At 45.3% G+C, this 16,990-nt stretch overlaps 1 protein-coding gene across 9 annotated transcripts in view; it reads right to left on the bottom strand.

Annotated features, from left to right (window-relative positions):
• Positions 1–1,579: 1,579 nt before the first annotated feature.
• Positions 1,580–16,990, bottom strand: part of zfhx4 (zinc finger homeobox 4) — a 119,512-nt gene continuing 104,101 nt past the window's right edge. For all 9 annotated transcript variants that reach the window (XM_052054628.1, XM_052054636.1, XM_052054630.1 and 6 more), the window contains 5 exons: positions 12,990–13,123; positions 12,367–12,567; positions 12,053–12,170; positions 6,583–11,952; positions 1,580–6,087 (listed from right to left, as the gene is read on the bottom strand). In XM_052054628.1, coding sequence (XP_051910588.1) covers positions 4,517–6,087; positions 6,583–11,952; positions 12,053–12,170; positions 12,367–12,567; positions 12,990–13,123 — 7,394 coding nt within the window. In that variant the 3' untranslated portion in view covers positions 1,580–4,516. The remainder of the gene's footprint in view (positions 6,088–6,582; positions 11,953–12,052; positions 12,171–12,366; positions 12,568–12,989; positions 13,124–16,990) is intronic.

Genomic DNA, 16,990 nt, shown 5'->3' with positions numbered 1-16,990 from the left:
CGACGGGCTAAACTGAGAGTAAATGTGATTGGATTTTTCAGTCTCCGTCATTAAATTCCCATGCGGGGAATACTAATTCCAGTATTTAGTGCGCTGACGCCGGGGCTTGCTTTCATCTTAAACTGATTCCAGTCTAATTAGATTGGCCATGTGGGGGGGGCGCTGGATGTATCCGTCTGGACTAATCCCTGCCTCTCTGTCCCAAACATTGTATTATCCCGAGAAAATCCATTGGCTGCAGGCTATTCAAAGCCAGATCAGCCCTGCACTGTATCATGGCGAGCGTCGAGAAATGCCCGCCGTGCACCGAGGGTGGAACCAAATGGCCGAGAGTGGTGCCGGGGCTTGCGGAAAGTGCCATTTAGAATTTACAATCGACCCTTTATCGCGCAGCGGGAGCAAACGCGTGTATTTTGACCGATAAGAACGGAGACATTCTAGTTATGCGTCGCCAAAACAATGCAAAACGGTCCTCTTTGCTAGGACACTGCGCCAACTTGGTCATCTACACGTCCGTTGGCAAAACAGGTGCTTGTCTTTCTGCCAGTGGAGGATGAACGGACACACATGCCAAAAATAAGCACTTGTGCTCATTTTCGTATAACCCTGCAGCGTGACACACCCATCCCGAGTCCTTTTTAGGGAAGTACGGGAGATCCCCCGTTCTCATCCATTGTCGTTTATTGGCACGGCGCATTCTGACTGATGCGTCGAATCCAAGTTCAGTCTTCCACAAACCGAGGCGTTCATCAGGAAAGCACCGTATATCATTTCAACAAACACTACGTGCGTAATTCACGGGATTGTCCTGCCTGCGATTTAATGGCAGACCACAGTGAACATACAGCGCACAGGGGTCCTTCTTGAAGGCGTTAGAGAAGGCCAGAAACATTGAAAGGCCTTGAGCCATTGTTCTCCACAAAGGTCAAATGCAATTCAATCCCATAATATAGCAGGGGGGGGGGAGCCCTACCTTGGCAACTGCTTGCACTCGAAGGGTGGGCAACGGCAAAGGACCATTCAGCAAAACGCTTGCACGCTGTGAGCCGAGCACATTTGTCAAGGGCGACCGGTGAAGTCGGAAGGGGGCAGAGGAGAAAAAAAAAAAAAGAAGAAAAAAAAAAGAAATACTGTTTTTGAGGCTTTAACACGTCATGGCTGCTTGCTTCTCCATAGAAACGAGTGTGTATGCGCTGAACAATGAGGGGCGCAAGTCATTCTCGCCAGAGTGGAAAGATCGACTTCATTTTTGCTGCCCTCGTGAAAATGAATTCGGTTGGATGTAACGATTTGACAATGTTAGCGCTGTCGGTAGCGCTAAAAATCATTTTTTCTTTTTCTTCTTAATTTTACATTTAGATTTGTAAGGTATATAAGAGAATGAATGCAAAAAAAACCATTCATACGCACAGTGACACACAAACACACATGCATATACATATATATACATATTATATACATATACATGTATATATACATACAGTATATACATATATATATATGTACGTGTGCGTGAAATGTCAACTAAAAATACACAGCGCTAAAAAAAATATCCAAAGAATAGGGTAAGAGAGCAAAGTGGTTTGCAGATACAGTTTTTAATGTATCACAACAATGAGCAACAAACATACTTGATGAACTATTTCCAGAAGTTGTTCAAATACCATCTACAATAAACGTCATTTCAACTATGACAACAGGTCTGTGACAAAAAAAAAAAAAAAAAAAAAAATTGAATCAAAGGTTCCAAAACCATGTTATTACCGTGATACGGTACAGTTGAGACCTCAAACAGTACAGTAACAAAAACTAATGCGACTACTCTCTATATATAAAACATCAATAACATTTTTGGTTTAGTTTATTTAAAGTTTTAGCCATAGGGGCTTCTTCTTAATAAAACCTCAGGGTGCATTTCCTATGTTACCCAGATGTTGAAGAGTACATATTGAGTAGGATATGATTGCGCCATGAAAATCCCTTTGACATCCAGAAGAACAATTCCAATTTTCAACCTTTTGAAGGCTGTCCTCATAAACATGACACAATCCGTCCACTTTTTTTTAATTGTTGTTTTTTGTTTTTGATTTTTTAAAGTTCATTTTTTTTGTTTGTTTTTTTGTTTTTTGGCTGCTGTGCAGTTGCAATAACTATGTACAGTTGCTGTTGGACCATCCGCTTTGTTGCTTTGTTAGCTTCTACCAGTCCTTGGTGTGGAAAGCGTCCTGTCTGTGACGCTAGCATCTTAGCACCCGATGCTAGCAAGCGACAAGTTCAGTCTGAAAATGCTGAGCCGGCGAGTGGGGAAAGGCAAAAAAGCCAAGTTGTGAAAGCCTTTGGAATCAGGACAGTCGCTCATGTTTGTACAATGGCAAAATTGCACCTTGGGAGGCCAGAATGTCTCTTAGGAAACACAATCAAAAAGTGTCTTCAGGATTAAAGTAACTGATAAAATACTACAAATCCAAATGGACAAAAAGCTCACGCGGGAAATCAAGAACGGACATTTGCTTGAAAACTTTGGGAAAGAACACCTTCATAATAAAACGTAGGAGGAAATGTGACTCGATTTAATTGTTTGAAACAATAACGAAGCATGATTTGATTTAACCTGTCAAACAGTTGCATTACATGCTACTTGCTCATCTCAGAATAGGAAATACCAAAAGCAATACATTTTTGCATTTCTTCATATTAATAAATTTGTACCATGCACAGCCAACTATGAATATGTACAACAGCTTTGCTCTTTGTGTTCACAAGCCTTTTTCTTTCATACAAATATCCTTCTGTTACTTTGGAATGAATCACATAGTTTCAATGACCAAACTAGAACGTGATTCTTAAAACAACAAAACAAACAAAAACAAACCGAAGGTCAACGGAACACACTTTTGACAGTTTTCACATTCTTAGTTCCACAGCAAAATTAACAACGTGACCATAAAAAAAAGAAGAAAAAAAAATTGCAGAAGCAAATTAATTTGCGGATCAGTATTTTGTCTGGTTGAAGTTTTGAGAGAAACAATGGCAGGCAAAACACAATGACACAGTAGCAGCAAAACTTTTGTAAGGTAATACTTTGCAATGTTGAAATTCTTTCGTTAAATGCAGATGATCACGAGTGTCCAGAGAATTGACGGGAGGATGTCCACCTATGTAGTCCCTAGCAGTACATAGACGGAACACTCTTTCAGTCCGACAAGTACATGAAATTGTCGCGTATACAACACAAATGCTGTGTTTTTCAAAGCAGCACGTTTGCAAACAAATGATCATACCTTTTTTTTCTTCTTTCTTTTTTAAACATTGTGACCAACTTGTACCTTAACAGTTTCAAGTATACAGTACTGCTTTCATGGATGCATCAATTAATTGTTAAATAGATTGTTAGGGCATCAATCCCGTAACACATATGGACCAATATGCTGCTGCAATTGACACAAATAATAATTAAAACACATACGTACAAACATACAAAACAAACAAACCAACCAACAAAATCTCTATTAAATTAACAAATGGCCTATTTATATGATAAAATGACAAATAAAAACAAATAAGTGCACTATAGTCCAGACACAAGCAGGTACCGTAGCAGTACAGCAATTCACCGAAGAGAAAAAAAAAATGTTTCTATTCACATGATCGGCGAGTCTATCAAAACTAGAGTTATTACCTCTTCGGAAAAGGGTGTGAGCAGAGGTACAAGTGAGAAGGTTGGCACAGATTAGTGTGGAGTACAAGAACAAAAAAGGGGGCGAGGAAATCCTTACAACTTGTTGTATTCAAAAGTGGCAAACACGGGGGCTCGGCGCACACATTGACTTCATCATCCGAAATTGCCTCAATAGCAAAACCACACAACCTCTTTGTTGGGCACAACTAGAAGAATACGCACACCGTCCATTGTAACAGTTATATTGTCTCTTGGTACTCTGTACACACACACCAGGGAAATGCGTCCGATAAAGCTTGACATGTTTTGGTTATAAGCCAAGTGTACCCAGGGCTTGCTGCTTTAACAAATGAGAAATGTTATGTTATCTGACCTGAGAATTTAAAGCCACTGAATTACACCTATCGAAAAAAACTAAGAGAGATTCTCTTTGAGGGTTCTGGATCGTCATCCCATACAGTACATGCTAGCATTTGGAAAACAATCCAGCTGAGGTGCAATTTGCTATCGTGAGAGTTTTTGGCTTAAAACAAGCCCCCCCCCACCCCCTATTTGAGGGAGCCTGTGGAATTTTTTTTTCCCCCTACTCCGTGTTTTTGTATACAATATAAGCTCAGTCAAGCATTTGCAACAGTTCTGTCCATAACAAAAAACAAAAAACAAAAAAAAAATCAAAAAAAAAAATCAATCAATATCTTGCCAGCATATCAATATGGGAAAAACAATCCTGAGTCAATCATTTGGTACTGAATTTTTTTTGGGTTCAGAGAAACTTTGGAACTGCAGTTTAAAAAGTTTTTTTTCCATTTCTTTAAGCAAGGGATCCTTTTGTCACTCCTACACACTGAACATATCCATTCTGATACTACTGAAGCTCGCGTCTAAGCCAGGGGCCGGCTTTGCCTTGACTTCCAACGCGTCATCTAAGTCGTCCAGCTTCTGGCTTAGCTCATTGTCAGACTCATCTGAACAACTCTCGGTGGGTAGTGAAGTTGGAACCCCTGAGGTGCTGCAGGAAGTTGAGGTAACCGTTGACGGCGAGGACAGGGGGGGAGGAGGAGAGGCTGACGGGGAGGAGGAGGAAGCAGCTTTCTGGGCTGTGGTGGTGGCCTGGAACAAGACATTAGGCCAGGACTTCATGGACAAGCGAGACAGATGAGGAAAGGTGTTATTAGAAGAAGCTGCAGACTGCGAGGTAGATGTGGTGTTAGGAGGAGGGGAGCAGACAGAATGAGGTAATAATCTAGGATGCTCTTTGGCATTTCTCATTGCTTGTTTGATTGTTTTCTCTTTGTGCAAGCTCGACTGAAGGTGTTGGCCAAGTGCTTCATTCCCATTGACGACCACATTGCAGGCGACGCACGTGTAGTTGCTCATTGCCCTTCGAAGTACCGTCTCTTGCGGGTCACTCAAAGTGTGACCAAAGTAACAGAGGGATTTTTGATGCCGCACCACGGAATCTTCATCAGCAAAACTCATCTGGCACTTCCTGCATAAAAACTCATGCTTGATGGACGGTACGATAAAAGCATCGTGAAAATCCTTGGCAATTTTGCCATCTGTTTTCGGTTCTTCTTTTGTGCTTTCTGTTGAAGCGCCTGCGTTGCTGTCGTCCTTGGTATCATTCGCTTCTTTTGGTTTGAAAGAGTTGGTCGTGGTGCCCTTTAAGATCTGGGGTGTCTTCGCAGGGGTTGATTTTTGTGCCTGCTTCTGCTGTTGCTCCAGTTGTTTCTGCTGCTGCTGCTGCTGTTTCTGCAGAGAATCTTGGAGGGACTGCTGGTACTGCTGATACTGCTGCAGAAGAGCGGTCGGGGAGAGACCAGCAGCCATAGCAGCCTGTGGCACTGCTGCGGGGCCGTATGGGAACAGGGTCTCCATCCCGCAAAGCGGTGGGAAATAGCCTCCTGGTTGGACCCCTCTTGGAAGCTGAGGTGAAAAGCAGTTCGGGAATCCAGGAAGGAAGTAAGGCAGGAATTGCCCTCCCAAAAAAGAACTGTGGTCACCTGTGGCCAGAGCACTCTGAAGGGCCTGAAGCTTTGCTGTGTCCAGTGGAGGCTCACTTCCCGGTTTTCCTGCAGCTTGTTTCTCCCTCTTCTTGGCCACGCTGGGGGTCTCGGGTCGTGAGCCGCTCTCTTTCTCGCTGCCCTTGGTTTTCATCTGCGGTGGCTTGTCCCCTGTTGTTTTACTGTTGTCTCTCTCCGAGTCTTTTCCTTGCTGCTCTGTATGATTTACTGCTGCTGAAGGTGCGGAGGGAACGGGTGGAGGAGGTGGTGGTGGAGGAGGAGGAGGAGGTGGAGGAGGAGGAGTCTGCAGAATAGTCTTGGTTGGGGTAGTGCTGAGAGACATGGCAGGAGATGGGGTGGCTGGTGTAGGGAACCCAAGCATGCCAGCACCAGGAGATGCTAAAGCTGAAATACAGTAGTATATAGATATGGAAATATTCAATATTTCGATATTCAATCACAATTGGGGGAAATTTATTGTAAAGTGACTTGATTTAACGTTTGTCGTGTTTTGGAAAAATCTTATTCCGATTTTGTTATGGATCAAAACTGTCACATGTGCTCTAAGACAACATCAGTCAGTCTTCATAGACTACTATAAATATGCTGAACCAATAATTAGTAAATGAAAAAACAAAACAAAACAAAAGCAATGATAAATAAACATTTTATGTACAAAAATCTCATTATCAGTTCAACTCTGAGGATGAAAATCATGCATGCATTATACCAACCATTTGTAATTTCAAAATTGTATTCAAAAATAGGACTCTCTCTTACTAACACCACTGTGATACAGAATAAACAGCAGTATTGGAGGAAAAAAAAACTAACAAAAAAACAGTGCACGATCAAGGTCAGTTAATAAAGCTTGTAGTCTGTTTTGTCATACTAACTCACCGGGTGTGTTGGGTGGGAAAACGGGAAGCGATGATGGCCCGTTGACTCCAGGAAGTAGCACTGGCGGAAGGCCAGATATTCCTGGGTAGCCTGAGGGCAGGCTAAGGCCATGAAGTGCATTACTGTTGTCCACTGCTGTCTGTTGCTGCTGGCCAGGCAGACCGAGTCCCTCACCAGCTTTCTTCATGCGGTCAAGCTCTTGCTGGGCCATCAATTGTCGGACGGTGGTCGGCGCTAGGTAGTCCTTTTCCCTATCCACTTGGTTTCCCAGGGTTTCTTGCACTTTGGTGATGTGCTGTTTGGAGAAGATGTGGTCTCGGATGGACATTCGCGGAGTGTACTTTATTGCACACAAAGTACACTCTGGCCTCGGTCCATCTGGGGAGCCTTGACTTATTATGAATGGCTTTCCAATGTTGATCTTGAATTTCTTTTCTTTAGCTCTGGCGTTCTGGAACCACACTTGGACAACACGCTTGGGAAGTCCAATCTCATTGCCCAGCATCTCACACTCTTGCATCGTCGGAGTGCGGTAATCGCTAAAACAGGCTTTGAGGACTTTCAGTTGCAGGTTACTCATCTGCGTTCTGAATCGTTTATGGCCTGGCCTATCGCCGGCATTGCTGCCTTTACCGGACTTGAAGGGGTTACCTGCCCCAAATGGACTTGGAGAGCTGGGATCAGCTAGGCTTGAGGATTCACTTCTGTCGTTGGTGTCATCCAGGTCATCATCTCGGGAGCTATAGTAAGAGTCACAGTCCTTTCCAGAGAAACTGAGGGCAGGACTCACCATGCTGAATTGGAATCGATCATTGCCACCATCCGAATTGGACACCATGCCACCCCTGCTGTCAGTCAACTTGTCCCCTCCGTTTGCCGTGAAGCTTTCAACCTCATTGTTATTGCCCTCATCTCCAGTTGTAGCATCACTAATGGCGGTATTAATTGATGATGTCTCATCAAAGTCCATCTTGCTAAGATCATAAGATGTTAGATCTGCTGAGTTAACATTAGGCCCATCAGTTTCATCACAGTTTTCAGCTTTTAATGATGAAGGGCTTAAGAAGTTTTTTAATTGTGCTTCAGATGGTTTTACTGGGGTTGACGACGCAGTAGGCAGCTCATAGTCATTTGGCTCGGTCTTGGTAGGCAGCTGTGCAAAGTCAAAGAAATTATACTTTGGGCTCTCACCTCTGTCGTCTTGATTCATCATTGGGCTTGGCGGCAAACTAAAGCCTGCCTGCTTCGCCTCGTGCCAGTGTCTCGATCGTATGTGACTATCCAGAGCTGACTTTGCTTTGAACAGTGCCCTGCAAAAGGGGCACTTTTTGTGGGACTGCGAGGGGCCAATGGCTCGAAACTGGCCCTTTCTCTCTCGAGCGCGAGTGTTTTGGAACCAAACTTGCACCACTCTCTTCTTTAAGCCCACCTCTCTTGCAATGTGATCCAACATTTTCCTGGTTGGATTAGAATCAATGAGGTATTTGTCATAAAGGACCTCAAGTTGTTCAGGTGTGATGGTGGTTCTCAGGCGCTTATCTCTGTGTTGTTCTTCACTACTGTTTCCACCGTCTTTGTCATTGGCACTTTCATCCTTATCATCCAATTTTCTCTTCATTGCCACCGACCCTGAAGCGGAGGTCAAACCAGAACTACCCTGTGAAGAGATTTGGGAGAGACCTCCAGATAAGAGCTGGCTCGTCATTAGCGGGTTGTTTGGGTCAAATATCATATAGGGCATATCAATTGGTCTTTCTAAGAACTGTGAGTGCAGAAATTGATTCTGGGCAGCCAAGAAATGCATGTGCTGATGTTCCTGCCAGAGTTCCACTGTAGGGAATGCAATCTTACACTGGTCACACTGGTATTGAAGCATCTGGTGTGGGAGGTTGTTTGTGAGGGAGGAGAGGGCCAGGGAGAGCGGACTGGAGGGCACCGTGGCTGCCTGCGGCTGAGAATGGGGTCTTGACATCGGCGGCTGGGCCACCTTCTGAAGGGGTGGTTGAGGTGTGCACGCTTTAGATGGCCTTGGATCCGGTATTGATTTTACCACCGGTGCTGGTGCAGACTCAGTTTTATTCGGGTCGCTTGCAGAACGAGGTTCAAAGTCTGGCTTAGGAGAGGCTTTTCCAATGCTGGCACGAGGAGAGGCCATCATAGGGGAGCTCGAGCCAGAACTGGTGGCAGTTCCCTGGGAATGTTTGGGCGGCTCTGCTGCTTGCTGTGTCATTCGAACTGGAACTTGATCATCCGTGTACTCTTCGCACTGATTTTCCTCATTACCTTCTTCATCTTCATCCTTGTAACACAGCTTCTTCTGGTGAGTGATAAGGTCAAAGATACGTGGAAAAACAATGCTGCACTTTTTACACTGGTACTGCATGTTGCTCGTTCTGATGTAACGTTCATTAGTCAGCTCTTTTTTCTCACTGTCTTTAGAATCGGCCTGGTTCTCATAGCTTTTACGAGCTTTCTGCCGTGCGTTTTGGAACCACACAACAATGACTCGGGTTGGTAGATTAAGGACAGTGGAAAGTTGCTCAATTTCATCATCCTTGGGATAGGCGTTGGTGTCAAAGAAATCCTGAAGAACCCTCAGTTGGTAATCTGTGAATCTGGTTCTGGAAGACCTCTTGTTGATGGCTGAGTCGGTCCTGTAGTATTCGTGGGTGGTTAGCTGAGTCTCTATTCGGATGTCATCCAAAGTCGTTATGGGAGGAATATTAAAATTGTAGGGCGAGTCTTTGCTCCGCTGCCTCTCCTTGAAGAGGGTGTTACGGAACCAGTGCTTTATGACCTTTTGAGGCAAACCAGACTTTTCTGACATCTCCTGAATTTGCTCTTCGTTGGGGGAATTGTTGATGTCAAAGTTGGCACGGAGGATTTTGAGCTGGTCGTCAGTTATACGAGTTCGTGGTCGCTTAAACTGAGACTGGCGGAGGAAGTTCGGGTCGAGCCCCAATTGTTGCTGGCAGAGTTGCGTAAGGTCGGTGGAGAGAGAATCCATAGTAGGCAACTGGAGGGCCAATTGAGGGGGCAATCCCGGGTGCTGGACCGATTGCATCATGAGCGGTGGGAAAAGGGGCAGCTCCAAAGGAACAGGAAGTTGCACTTGAGGAGGTGCAGGAGGAGCGGTGGTTGTCGGGGATGGGTGGGGTGGCTGCAGCGGTGATGTCTGGTGTGTAGCTTGGTGTGAGGTTTGATGGGGGGCGGGAACAGGTGACGGTGTTGGCGTTTGGGGCTTGGTCATTGATGTTGAAGCCGGTAGGGATGCTGTCACTGGGGCACTCACGGGAGGCGGTGGAGGAGGTGGCGGCGGAGGCAATGGTGGCGGTGGCGTTTCAGGTGAAGCAGGGTTAATTGGGTAAAGTTTGTCATAGGCCTCTCTGTACTGCTGGGCAAACTTTTCAAGCTCTACATATGGGAAAAACTGACTGTGCACATGCTCTTGGTGGCTTTTGAGAATGAGCATGTTGGAGAAGAGCTTTCCGCACATTCCACACTCAAGCTTATCAGTGTTCTTATCCACTTGCTCACCTCCATCTTTAGTTTTCTTTTGGTTCTTCTGTCTATTTTCATTGTACTGGATGACAAGTTCAAATCCAAAATTCTCCAACAGTGCTTTGGCAGCATTACCCCGAGCTCCTGACACAATGCGAGGAGGTGGAATCAATGGCTCGGAGAATTTCGACTTTTTGGCGTCTTTGTTGTCTTTTGACCCATCCATGAAAGACTCGCATCCATTTTCCAACTTTGCTCTGCTGTCTTGTTTTTCAAGGTAGTCTTCTGTCTCTTTTGACATTTGGATATCTGAGCATGATGCATTGCTGGGCTCCATTTTAGGTTTTTGGTTCACGATTTGCTGGTTCTTCTGTTGCTGAATCTGTGATTGTGTCTGAGAGACTTGCTGCTGCTGATGCTGTTGCTGCTGAGCCTGTTGCAGTTGGTGCTGCTGTTGCATCTGCTGCTTCAAATCTTCTAAGAAGGATCCTGTAAGACCTGGCATTCCGAAAGCTGCTGCCGAGTGAAGCGCAAGCTCCGGACTGAGGTTGAACTCTGCTCCTGGGATGTAGAAGGGGAATAAGAATTGCGGTTGTTGAAATTGCAGCAATGCTTCTGGCGTCATTGGGAAATGAGGAAAGAAAGCTGGGTTAAGAAATTGAGGCTGGAAGAAAGCAGCCTGCTGCTGCAGTTCATGTTGAAGTTGCATTTGCAGTTGCGCTGAGGACTGGGCTGACTGGTGGCTGCTCGACTGTGCCGCAACATGGTCCGTCGCTTGTTTCGTATTGTTGCCGCTATTAGCATCTTTGGGTTCCACAGTATTGTCTTTGTTGCCTGATGGTGCTCCACTTTGGGCAGAATCTGTGTTGCTGCTGTTTCCTAGTGTGCTTGGAGCAGGACTTTTAGCTGGCACTGGACAGCTAGTGCCAGTGCTATTGCCGCTTATTTCAGATTTGGCCGTTCGAGCTTTAGTCTGGTGGAGTACCGAGCGCATGTGAATCTCAAGTGTTGAACTTTGGCTGTATGCAACATTGCAAATATTGCACTTGAATGGTTTGTTGTCAATGTTGTTGCCTGTTTCTTGAGGAACTGGGCTTGATGCCTCTTGAAGGACTTTCTTCAACTTGTGCAGATGGGAAACAGAATTATAGTGGACCAGTAAAATATTCTTCTGAGTAAAAGACTCCTTACACACTGTGCACTTGTAAGGTCTAGAAGGATCTAAAAATTTCTCCATCGTAAAGTTTGGCCCTTTCCTAAATGGCAAGGTCCGTTTTGGTTCTGCTCCCATGTCATCTATCAGAGAGCTGCTGTCACTTCCGGTCGGACTGGGCTTCTCTTCCTGGTCCATTTCGTCTTCCTTATCCAAGTCATGCTCGAATGCCTGAGCTTCCTCCAAAGCCCTGGCTTCACTCTCAGTGATATCGCCATTCAGAGGGAGATTTCCAATCAGTTGCTGCACTTCGGCCTCAGTTAGTTCGGGATGTCCGTTCTCCAAGTGCTTCCTGAGGGCCAGGAATGTCCTGAAGCTCCGCTGGCAAAGGCTGCACATCGTGGCGGCTCTGATGGCATGGTACTGGGAATGTATCTGGAGCTTCTGCATTGTCTTGAAGGCCAGGCTGCAGTGATTGCAACGGTACTTGTAGACATGCCGATCAGACACTGACAGCTGCTGCTGCTGCTGTTGGAGCCTCTGGAGTTCGCCGAGATGATCCTGCAGCGAATCAGGGGACTTGCTGTCATGCCCTAACCCGCTTGCTCTCCTCCAGTCTGGAGCCTCTGAGGCCTCCTTTGGGGGCTTCATTTCCTCACCTTGGAGGTCTAATTCATTCTTATCTTGCCTTGCCAAGTCATCTTTTGAAGAGTTTCCTTAAAGCAGACAACACAAATTTCAAGTGTTAACACACTGTCAATGGCGCTAAATGCGGGTCATATCAACATACAGTGTTTGAAGTAAATGCTGGTCTACCTTGTGATTTTCCAGACGGATCAAGAGAGACCGAAGCATCGATTGAAGGCAGTCCCTTGTCCAGTCCAGTTTGGGGATGAACGGTACTATTTGAGCCGGTCGTATCAGGCCCAACAACCTATTGAGACCAAACAGTTTTGCATTCATGACAAGAGCTTCAAATTCAACAGCGTTATACGACAAGGTGGGTCACCTCCAATGGGTGACTCTGAGAATCTCAAAGGCAAATGTTGCGTCAAACTTTTGTAATCACTGTCGCTGTGATGGAATGATTTCAGACAATTACAGACAAGGACGCGTGCAACTTTACATACCGTCATAATGAGCTTTTCTACACAGTCAGGTGCCACACTGTGAAGGTGGGTGAGATGCAGCTGCAGGTGAATCTTGTTGCTGAGGACATCCTGACATAGTGGGCAGCGGATCACTGGCTGCATGGAATGTTGTGACATCACATGGAGCTGCATTCGGTTGGCATCTTTACTGCTGAAGTTGCAATAGGGACACTGTTGAACCTGGAACCAAAATGTCAGTGGGTCGAGTTACATTTGGATGTCATCCAGCCAGACAAAACCATTGATAACGCCAGATTTTCAAGATTCGCATCTTTTGCCCTGCCAGGGCTAAAATGCCCATGCACCTGGGACACAGAATTTCTTGATGGCTCTCTTACATAAATGTAGGATTACCATGTTTCGAATCATTCATTTAGGTCAACTCATTCCACTTCATTTTGCCGAAAACAACTGGCCAAAAGGTTGAATCGGGAGATTATAAAGGACAACGTTGTGTACTATTTCAAGCTACGTCCCCAGGCGCTCATTACAGGTAGTACGCAGGACATAGCCGCCTCTCTACCACCTGTCTTAATAGAATCCATTTCTCAAATGACAAAGTCCTTCATTCTTATAGGACCCAAGAGTCTACAAACCAGTACCTGTTCAACGGTAGAGGTCCTCGCTTCGACAGATTTGGGTCTTTTGGGCGGGGTTTCAATTTGTTGATCGGGCTGGAGTGAATGTTTCACTGCTGTGGTTTGTCCAGTTGATTCTTTGGATGTGGCATTCATTCCTTAAGTGGAGAAGAGAAGACCATTTATTAGGCACAACCTAAGTGTGCAGGCACGGGCCGCATCCCTCATGCACACCCGCTAACACACACACTTCCTGCCCTAAGGCGATGTGAAATGGAAGAAACTCGGGCAGGCTCATTATCACAGCACGACATACATTAAATGTTATGGTAATATTATACACTTCATTAGATCACATACATTTCCCCAGCTGCTTCAACTATGCCTCTGTCTGCACGAGATGCAACATTTTCGAGGGAGCGGGGTGGGGGTCGGGTTGTCACGGCTGGTGTTACCGTAGTGTTTGTGTCGATTTGTACGTGCATGTGTAAGTGTGTGTGTGTGTGGAGTTAACAAACAGCACCCAGTGTGGGGACATCGGCCTCTGGTCGTATTTAGTGATAAATCTTTCATTAGCTTCATCCTCAAATTCAGGCACTGCAGCTCGACACAGCCGGCGCAAAACAAAGGCCAGGCAACAGCAAAGTCTCCCAGCCACCCCATCCCGCCCCCGCCACCTCAAGTCATCATCCACCAACCCCTCCCTCGCCCGGTCACTCAAGGCAATATGCGAGCCTCACTCTTGCGAATCAGCGCTTCACGCTAGCTGCACAAAGGGGAAAAAAAGGGGGAAATCAAATCTCTGATACATGGCGAGGGGGTAGAAGAGAGAGAGAGAGAGAAAAATTGTATTTCATATTATTCCGTGGCTCATGTTTTTATTGGGTGCATATCAATTCCTCTGGCCCGTTCATGCATTTTAATTCTGTTGCATTAAGTAGGCGTTCCACTTATTTTATTTGTAATCCCCTATATCTGGAGCCTGAAATATTGGCCTGTCAAGGGAAGTGACAAGGGAGAAGCAGGGAGGCAGAAAAGGGGGTGGGGTGAGGGGTAGTGTAGGGACACAAGGGCACAATGTGAATTTCCAAGAACATCCAAAAATTGGACCGCGGCTCAGAATAGCAAGGTAATCTTGTCTCACGCCGCTTGCCACTGCCCCTGCAGGGCGTACAAGTGTGTTGGTGTGTTAGCGCGCGTGCACACGATGTCTTCCACGACAGGCCTCTGACACTTTATTGCAGCCATCATATAAGCTGACCTTTCTCCTCTCGGCCGTCCCACCTCCCCTATTCATTATGACCCATTCTAATTTCAACTTTCAATTTTTGCCTCCGTCTTTCACTCAATTTGCAACTAAATTGCATCCTTGCGAAGGGAGATGAGGTGATTGTCGGACAAGAGGCTGCAAACACATTTACATAGCGGATGGGAGCGAGCCCACACATCACCATTGATTACTGTCATAGTGAACGCAAATGTACGTTTGGGTCATGGCTGCACGCCTGGTTGTGGGTCTGTCTTTTCCATGCAGATTTGTCTTGGTACTTTCATCAAGCGAAAACAGTTAGGCTAACCTTGAATGCCGAGAGAGCTGTTCTCTCTGTGGCCACTTAGGAGATTTAAATGGCCAGCCCTGCCAGCGCATAATGAAGCTGTTGGGAGAAATGCCTTCTAAGGTCGAGTGTCCTTCAAACATACCTGAAACCCAATTTTGCACAATAGGGTAAAAGCACAATTCAAATATTATCTATGATTTTATGAGAGAAAATCAAACATCCTTTGCCGGATTTTTTTTTCTTTTTAAATACACCAAAGGTCTGGTTGGATAGCGAGAATCATTAAAAAAAAAAAAATCACGGGAGTGAGTAGGATGCGGAAGAAAATGGCAACCACCCCCCTCGTTTTTCCTTTGTCTGGGTGAGTCTGCATCCTACACTTAATGACTCTGCCCTTTTTCCCTCCTCCTTCTTCTTTGCCTTCCCACCTTCCCTCCATCCTCATGTGGACTCCACCAGCTGCAGCCCAGTGAAGCGGCGGGGCCGAATAAACCTGACACCCCGTAACTACTGCCCCCCCCCCCCACCCACCCTTCTACGCTCCTCTACCAATGACAAATGTCTGCATGCAGCAGGACCTGGCTTGATTAGATAAATCAAAAGGAGATTTATGACACTCCCGCCCCCCCTCACCCTCCTTTTTGCATTTCAGTGCGGAGAGCACAGCACACTCGCAACCCATCTTTATTTGCAACTGTCAGTGGTGTTTAGGGCGTCACGGCCGCGCACTTCCACGTAAAAGTCTCAGATGGAGAGAAGTAAAGAGCAGTGGTGGTTGAGAGAAAGAAAAAAAAATCTGGGGATAGAGAAGCATGCAAGCTCGTCTTTTCAATAAAATGTCATGCGGACTCTGTACAACAAACAAGATACGCTCTCACAAAGTCTATTATATCATCAGTAACTACAACATTTGCTATGGATCTGTGCGATCCAATGCAAGGGTCCCCGAATGTGAATGCTATCTCACGTTGTCCATTTCAAATTTTTAGTGTTTGACAAATGCCATTTTGGGCCCCGATTCCATTTGGAGCTCTTTTGATCTTTGACCTGGGAGAGATCCATTTATGTCATGTAAGCCAATAAAAGAGCTGCATGGTAAATGTTAATAATGAATGACACAACGGGAATATTAATTTATCAATACGTTCTTCATTGTGGTGGGCAAAAATGCACTCTATTGTACGGAGAGCATCTTCTCATATTTTATCCCGTTCGTGCTGCTAAATACAACCAGATCAGTTGCACGTCTCTTTATGATGCTCTCTGACAGAGGCGTCAAAAGAGAGCAATGTTGTCACCGTAAAAGCTCGTTTCTATTAAGGATGTAATTTGGTTGTGTGCCTAATTTTCATCGCAATTTTTTTTTTCATTTGGTGCAAACGTATCCACTTTGACCTTCAATTAGCAATTAGCAATCAACAAGCAATTAGAGTCCATTCCAGACAATTTCATGAAAATACAAACGGCTCCGCAATTTAAGCAGAAGCAGGTTGGGTGGCGGCAGCTTGGATTTAGTATTCAATTTAGCACCGCAGAGTCCTGGCAGACTGGCTAAGGATATGAAGCAGTAAATCTATGATGGCGGGGAGCCGGCCAAAATGGGCCAGGGAGAGTTGGTTGACATGATTTACTTGTCTCTTGGTCTGAGGTTACGCATTAGGCTGACCCCCGGTCACTTGATAACATTACAACAACACACTCTGAACCCCAAACTCCCACCAAAGCACTCAGCGGGTTACACAAGGAGAGAGAGAGAGAGAGAGAGAGAGAGAGAGAGAGAGAGAGAGAGAGAGAGAGAGAGAGAGAGAATATTTAGAAGCAACTGTCTTGCCATTTCTGTGTGTTTTTAATGATTTGCCCTCTTTTCTATCGCAGTTGCATCTGATATGAGAGATGAATACAAACAGGGACATGTCACATTTGACAAATGGGCTGTGACGCACAACAAACTGGGGGGGGGGGGGGGCATTGGTGGAAGAATAGCTGCAGGCCTGTAATTAAACATGCTAATATCTTTAATATATTTTAATCTCATCTTGGAGAGATTGCAAACAAGTGGAGCCCTCATCTCAAATTTGCAAGATGAATGCAAATTAAACAAACAAACAAAAAAAAAGAGATGTGCGGATTATGGAATACATCAAATCTAATCTGGTTGTGCACAGTTTCCCCCCGTTATCTGCGCAATAATCCAAACTTGCCTGCTTTTAATAAATTTGACTGCGGGAGCAATGAGTAATCGCTCTGCTAATTTGAAGCAGGTAGATATCTGCAAATTTCCTTGGACCGCGTGACAGGCTCATTTCCATGCCGGGGCCTTTTGTTTAGTTGGTTATTTATAAGAAGTAGGCCCCTGAGCCATGGTGACATGCGCCGTCTACACATACAGCACAAAGCTATCTGGAAGTAATCCACATCAGGGACATTTGCATGGAGAATGTAACATGGATTATAATTAATCTAAAG

The sequence above is a fragment of the Hippocampus zosterae genome, chromosome 20 (assembly GCF_025434085.1).
Source record: "Hippocampus zosterae strain Florida chromosome 20, ASM2543408v3, whole genome shotgun sequence".
Lineage (NCBI taxonomy): Eukaryota > Metazoa > Chordata > Actinopteri > Syngnathiformes > Syngnathidae > Hippocampus > Hippocampus zosterae.
Note: the sequence above shows the minus strand (reverse complement) of the source record. Positions and strands in the feature narration are given on the sequence as shown.